General features: G+C 67.9%; 2 protein-coding genes across 2 annotated transcripts; one reads left to right on the top strand and one right to left on the bottom strand.

The window, feature by feature from the left end:
- Nucleotides 1-626: 626 nt before the first annotated feature.
- On the bottom strand, nucleotides 627-1,998 carry GDPGP1 (GDP-D-glucose phosphorylase 1). Its single transcript, XM_055817653.1, has one exon. It carries the CDS (start codon nucleotides 1,908-1,910, stop codon nucleotides 825-827), a length of 1,086 nt encoding a protein of 361 aa, XP_055673628.1. The 5' UTR covers nucleotides 1,911-1,998; the 3' UTR covers nucleotides 627-824.
- CIB1 (calcium and integrin binding 1) lies at nucleotides 1,973-5,035 on the top strand. Its single transcript, XM_055817677.1, has 7 exons — nucleotides 1,973-2,081; nucleotides 2,158-2,192; nucleotides 2,718-2,820; nucleotides 3,190-3,343; nucleotides 3,641-3,759; nucleotides 3,842-3,930; nucleotides 4,210-5,035. The coding sequence occupies exons 1-7, from the start codon at nucleotides 2,031-2,033 to the stop codon at nucleotides 4,229-4,231; spliced, it is 573 nt and encodes a 190-aa protein (XP_055673652.1). The 5' UTR covers nucleotides 1,973-2,030; the 3' UTR covers nucleotides 4,232-5,035.
- Nucleotides 5,036-5,855: the final 820 nt, after the last annotated feature.

Below are 5,855 nucleotides of genomic sequence, written 5' to 3'. Positions count from 1 at the left end.
CTGGTCAGATTGATGGAGGGAACACTGGAATTGAAAAGAGATGACAGAACAGACGCTCAGTGAGGAACCGGGGCCCATCCTGGGCACGAGTGGGAGGGATGGAAGGGTGGCAAGAACTGCATTCCTTCACACACATAAGCAGCCTGTGCTCCACAGAGCTACTGGGCAAATCCCATCTGGAGCCCAGGTGGGCTCAGCAAGCCATGAGGTAACACAGCAAAGAGGGGTCCTTCCTCAGATGCGTCACGTTTGGGATTACTGGGGCAATTTAAAGGAAAGAGCTTTTATTTTCCGATTCACAGGTCCCTGGAAAGCCCCTCGAGCTGCGTCCCAGGGGGCCCCTGCTGAGCATCGCCCCGTGGTGGCGGGCAGGCCTGGGCCCTCACTGCCACAGCTCCGGGCCCCGCCGCCGGGCCCCGAGGAGCCAGGCGGTGCGTGGGGCAGGGAGGCGTCTCCGGGGCGGCACGGCCCCCCGGTACCGACAAAGCCCCCGGCGGCCCGGGGGGCTGCGGCCTGCTGGGCCGCCTACCCGCCCGCCTGCCCACCGCACTCGCCTGCTCTTCTTCCGCCTCCTCCGCGGCTCGGGGCCGGGGAGGCCGCTGTGAGCAGCGGAACGGCCCCGCCCGCCCCCGCCGCCAGCCTCCATCGCTCTGGGGCGGACGGCCCCGTTCCCATGGCGACGAGCGGGGCACACACGAGGGCAGCCTCGCTACCGCCCCGCGGGCCATAGAGACCCCGGCTCCGCTGGCTAGAGCGGCCCCGTCGCTGCGCAGCGCCCCCAAGCGAACAGCGCGGAGGTCCGCCGCGCCAGGCCCCGGTGGCGCTCAGCTCGCCAGCAGCCGCGCCAGGTCCTGGCCGAGGCGCAGCAGCTGCGGCTCCGGGAGGAGGTGCTGGCGGATGGCGCACAGGGCCTGCGCCTCGGTGATGTCCTGGTAGAGCGGCGCGGCCGGCAGCGGCAGGTAGCCTGCCAGCTCGCACAGCGCCACGTTGAAGGCCGCCCCCGCCTTGGCGCCGAAGCTGGGCTTGCGCGCCCACAGCAGCACCCGCAGCCCCCGCTCGCCGCCCGCCCCCGGCCCCGCCGGGGGATCTCCTCGCGTGGCCAAGACGTTGTAGGCCAGGCCGGTGTCCGTCAGGTGCTCCGCCGCCCGGCAGACGTCCCGGGCCAGCGCCTCCAGGCCGGCGGGGCCGGCGGCATAGAAGAGGAAGGCGGGCGCCGGGACGCCCGGCAGGAGGCTGAGGCCGCCGGGCGGGCCGAGGGGCCGGGCGGGCGCCGACTCCACCAGCAGCGGGCAGCCCAGGTAGAAGGCGTGCAGGTGCAGGTGGTTGACGGAGGCGCAGCCCCCCAGGCCGTTGAAGCCGACGCGGAACCCCGGGTGGGCGCTGAGCAGGGCCGCCTCCAGCCCGCCGCGCAGCAGCGGCGCCGTCAGGGCCTGCGGCAGCCCCCGCGCCGGCTCGGGCAGCAGCAGGACGTGGCCCCGCTCCAGCGGGCTAACGTTAATGGCCACCAGGAGCTGGTCGGGGGCCGCGGGGCCGCCCCCCGCCCTGCGCAGCCGGAGCAGCACCTCGCCAGGGCGGATCCGGGTGAAGTTGAAGGCCTGGGGGTCGAAGGGCTGCCGGAGGCTGCGGACGGCCTGCGGCGGGCGACGCTCGGTGCCGCGCTGGACGTTGAGCTGGGCCACCAGGCGCATGGGGCCGGGCAAGACGCGGGTGGGCAGCGGCCCCAGCCGGTACCGGAACAAACCGCGCTCCATCCTGTCGTTCCAACCCTCCAGCAGCGCCCGGTCGAAGCGGGACGGCGCGGAGCCCGGCTCGGTGTCCCAGCCAGCAGCCTGCGGGACGAAGTCCTTTTCCCCATAGACAAAGTCCCGGGGGCCGAGTTCGCCCGCTTCCTCCTCGCGCGCCGCCGCCATGCCGGCTACGAGCGCCGGCGGGGGACGCGGCCGCGGCGGGAGGGGGCGTGGCTACAACGCCCCGCCCCGGGGCGCTGCCAAGGGAACGGGTGAGTGACGGGCGGGAGCGGCGCGGCCGCCATGGGGGGCTCGGCCAGCCTGCTGCCGCGGGACGCGCTGGGCGAGTACCAGGTACGGGGGGGGCCGGCCCGGGGCCGGGCGGAGCCGCCGGGGAGGGGGCTGGTGCTGACTCTGGCTCTCCCCGCAGGAGCTGACGTTCCTGAGCAAGCCGGAGATCCTGCTGTGAGTACGGCGGGGGGGCGGGGACCTGATGGCGGTGCTGGCCCGGGGTCCCGCACACCGCGCGGGCGTTCCCCGGGTCGGGGGGGGGCGGGCACGGGCTGCCCGGGAGCTGCCAGGTAGGAGGCGGGAGGTGCAGAGCCCGGGCTGGGCCTTCCCCGCCGGCCGGGCTTCAGGGGGCAACGGTCTGCGGGCCTGACCGGCGCTGGCCGCGGGGTGGCCCCCCTGCCGGTTCTCCCCGGCTCTGAACCCCCAGCCGTCCGGGTGGGCAGGCTCCTGGGCCGGCCCCTCACCCCCACTGCCAGCCCTTGGGGTCCCGGGGGCAGGCACGAAGCCCCTGCCCTTGCGGGGCCACCTTGGCTAGCAGGCTGCGGGCCCGGGCCGGCTCGGGCACAGCTGGCAGGGAGCTGTGGGAACGGGCCGGCCGCCTCTGCACCGGGCTGGGGCGAGCTGCCCGCTGCCCTGCCCACAGGGCTGCCTCCCGCGCCACTCACGCCACAGAGCATCTCTTGTTCTTGCCTCTTCAAGTGCCTACAAGAGGTTCAGTGAACTGCTGCCAAAGGAGGAGAGGGAGAATGCCTGCTCCGCACGGGTTCCCAAGAGCCAGATCCTGACGCTGCCTGAGCTGCGGGTACGGTGCCTGGCAGACAGTGCCGCGCTGCTGCTCCCAGCCCAGGGCGTGTTTGGGCAGGGCCTGGTTCACCCGCCGTGGTGCCAGGGCTCAGCCCTCAACCTGCCGCTCCGTAGCCACCTGGGGAAGCTGTTTGTCAGCCACGCCAGCAAACGGCTTCCTCATCCCTGCTGTGCCATGGAGGATCTGGAGATCCCTGCTGCGTGGGGCTGCTGTCCCGGCCAGGCATGGTTGTGCGGTGTGTGAGGGACCGGCAGCAGAGCAGGGAACCAACTCAAGTCCATGGGGTTGGCACCAGCCCGTGGCCAGTGTCTGCCATCAGGGAGCAGGCCCAGTGCTGCCCTGAGCTGTTTGTTCCTGTGTTGGCAGGCAAACCCCTTCCAGCACCGGATCTGTCGGGTGTTCTCCACCTCAGACAATGAGGATGACAGCATGTCCTTTGAAGACTTCCTCGATATGTTGAGCGTCTTCAGTGACTCCGCTACCTCGGACATCAAATCCCACTATGCCTTCCGCATCTTTGGTACAGCTGGGGGCAGATGCCGTGTCCTGGGGTCCCCACACCTTGGGGAGGGGCGGGGATGGGGGTGGATCAGTGTTCGGGAGAGCTGGCAGTGCCCTCAGAGCGCCCATGGGGACGGCAGCTTTAGGAAGTCCCCGTGGGAACTACTGGTTTGACGTGATGATGTGCACAGAGAGATGCAGCGTGGAGCCTGCTGTGCCCTCAGGCTGCCAGGCCCTTTCCTTGCCAAGCACAGGCGCTCGTGGCTGTCTGGGGTTACTGCAGCTCTGGCAAAATGTTACTTTTGTCTCCCCAAAGACTTTGATGATGATGGGACCCTGGACAGAAATGACTTGGAGAAACTGGTGAACTGTCTGACGGGCCAAGGTGAGGAGTCGCAGCTGAGCAGCGCGGAGATGGAGCAGCTCATCCAAAATGTGAGGACCGTCAGGTGGGGCACAGGCTGCTGCATGCTCCCAGCCACACAGAGCTCACCACTCGCCTTTCCTTCCCCTCCAGATACTGGAGGAGTCCGACATCGACAAGGATGGCACCATCAACCTCTCCGAGTTCCAGCACGTCGTCTCCCGCTCTCCAGACTTTGCCAGGTACAGTGGTCTCCAGCAGCACAGCTTGCCGCAGGGAGCCTGTCTGGGGGGTTCCCCTGCCGCGATCGCTGTGCTGGCATTGGGGTAGAGCCCTTGGTGGCCGTAAGGCAGGGCTACCCTTACGGGGTCTCCTGTAACACGGAGGGAACTGTCCCGTGCTAGCTCTGCAGAGAGCCTCTCCCGCCCAGGGTAACACTGTGTCCCTGTAGCACCGGGTACTTGCAGACTGTCTGTGTGTGATCAAGTGAGGAAGTGCAGAACCTGTCGTGTCTCTTGCAGCTCCTTCAAGATCGTCCTGTGAGAGCAGCTCTCCGGCAGAACTGCTTCTCTGGCTATTGCAACTCTTTGTGGTCTCAGACATTTCCTCTTTCAGTGAGCAGAGCGAGAGAGGCCCCTGCTCCTCACCAGCCCAGCAGTGCCGCACAGTGCCTTAGGCAGGACACCCTCCTGCTCTCCTTCCATGCCTGCTGAAAGGCCATGCCTGCAGAGGTGGGGCCCTGGGAAGCTGCCTTGCCTATAGCCTTGATCCTCTCCCAGGATCAGATTTTAACTCCTTATGCAAAACTGAAGGCAGCTCTGTGGGTGTGGGGAGGCACACAAAGGTGCTTCTGCCTGGGGGCCACACTGCACCGAGCACAGCCCCTTCTCTGCCCTCAGTACCAATTTGTGCCTTCCCCTAGCGGGCAGGGAGCTGCCTCCCCACGCTGAGCCCCTGCACAGCTCTCCCATATTCCTGGGGGCCTTTCTGCTGCCATGTGGATCCATCGCCCTGAGCAATAACCCAAACGTGGATCCATCGCCCTGAGCAATAACCCAAACGTGGATCCATCGCCCTGAGCAATAACCCACACCGTAGATGTGCCATCCAGGGCTGCACAGGACGCAGGACACCTTCTTCCCTGGACCAGCAAGGCACAGCCCCATGGGCAGCACAGCCAGGCTCACCCCTTGGCACTGACCGTGCTGGGGGCCTGCTCTCTCTGTTTTTTCCTCTTCTCCTTTCTCCCCCCTCCTCTGGCTCAAGCTCAGCAGCTGCTTTGCCCGCCCTGGCCTCTTCCTCCCTCAGCTCCTGCGAGGACAAATAAAGGGCTCTGGTTTCACCCTCTCCTCTGTGCCGCCTTTGTCTGGCCGTGGGGACGGCGGAGGGGGCTGCTCTGGCAGTGCTGCGGGACCAGTGCCATGAGGGGTGCTGGGGACACAGCCTCCTGCCAGGCCCCTCTGCCTGCGCGCCAGCCGCAGCTCCAGGGGACAGGTCCCACGTCCTGCTCTGTGACAGCCCCTTCCGCGGGCTGCCTCCCTCCTCCAAGCCCTGGGATTGTTCTCAGCAGCACAAAGAGCTCGGCTCTCCAGCAAGAGGCACAAAGGGAAATCCAGGGCAGGCGAGCAGCTACCTTTGCTGCGGGCAGCGCCGGAGCCCTTTGTGTCTGTTCATCCATCAGGCTTTGCCCTGGCCTGCTGCCAGTCGTGGGCAACGGCTTTGCCTGCAGCGAGCCCCGGCCACTGCCAGTGCTCCCACTGCACCAGCAAGCCTCGCCGGAGCTACTCTGCAAAGCCACATCAGGCTGCGGCACCAGGTGCCAGGGCTGGTGCCTGGGCTGGGGTCCGGCTCGCCCCGCGGCAGCACCGGCGCCGGGGTGGAGCGGCCGACGGCTGTCTCGGGGTGCTGGCGCGGCTGTTTCTCACGTACCGGCTGCTCGCTCCCAGGGGTGCTGGCCCTTCCAGCTCAGTGCCCTCTGGTGCTGATGGTATCTGCGCACCATGGCGTGCACCCCTGCGGCCCCAGGGGCCACGTCTGCTGGCAGGGCACCAGCCAATGCCTCCGGTGGCTTTTTTGATATCCCAGAACAGGCTGGGCAGGAAGTTTGGTGTGCTGGTCCAGCTGGGAGTGAGGCAGTGTTGGTCCCTGGGGGGGGGGAGCCTGCCTC

Source organism: Falco peregrinus, chromosome 1 (assembly GCF_023634155.1).
Source record: "Falco peregrinus isolate bFalPer1 chromosome 1, bFalPer1.pri, whole genome shotgun sequence".
NCBI lineage: Eukaryota > Metazoa > Chordata > Aves > Falconiformes > Falconidae > Falco > Falco peregrinus.
Note: the sequence above shows the minus strand (reverse complement) of the source record. Positions and strands in the feature narration are given on the sequence as shown.

What these genes read in the sequence shown, in the direction of transcription:
- GDPGP1 (XM_055817653.1), bottom strand. Translation starts at nt 1,910, where the DNA reads ATGGCGGCGGCGCGCGAGGAGGAAGCGGGCGAACTCGGCCCCCGGGAC.
- CIB1 (XM_055817677.1), top strand. Translation starts at nt 2,031, where the DNA reads ATGGGGGGCTCGGCCAGCCTGCTGCCGCGGGACGCGCTGGGCGAGTAC. An exon ending in ACGCGCTGGGCGAGTACCAG is followed by an intron (nt 2,082 to 2,157) that starts GTACGGGGGGGG and finishes CTCTCCCCGCAG; the next exon opens with GAGCTGACGTTCCTGAGCAA. An exon ending in CGCTCTCCAGACTTTGCCAG is followed by an intron (nt 3,931 to 4,209) that starts GTACAGTGGTCT and finishes TGTCTCTTGCAG; the next exon opens with CTCCTTCAAGATCGTCCTGT.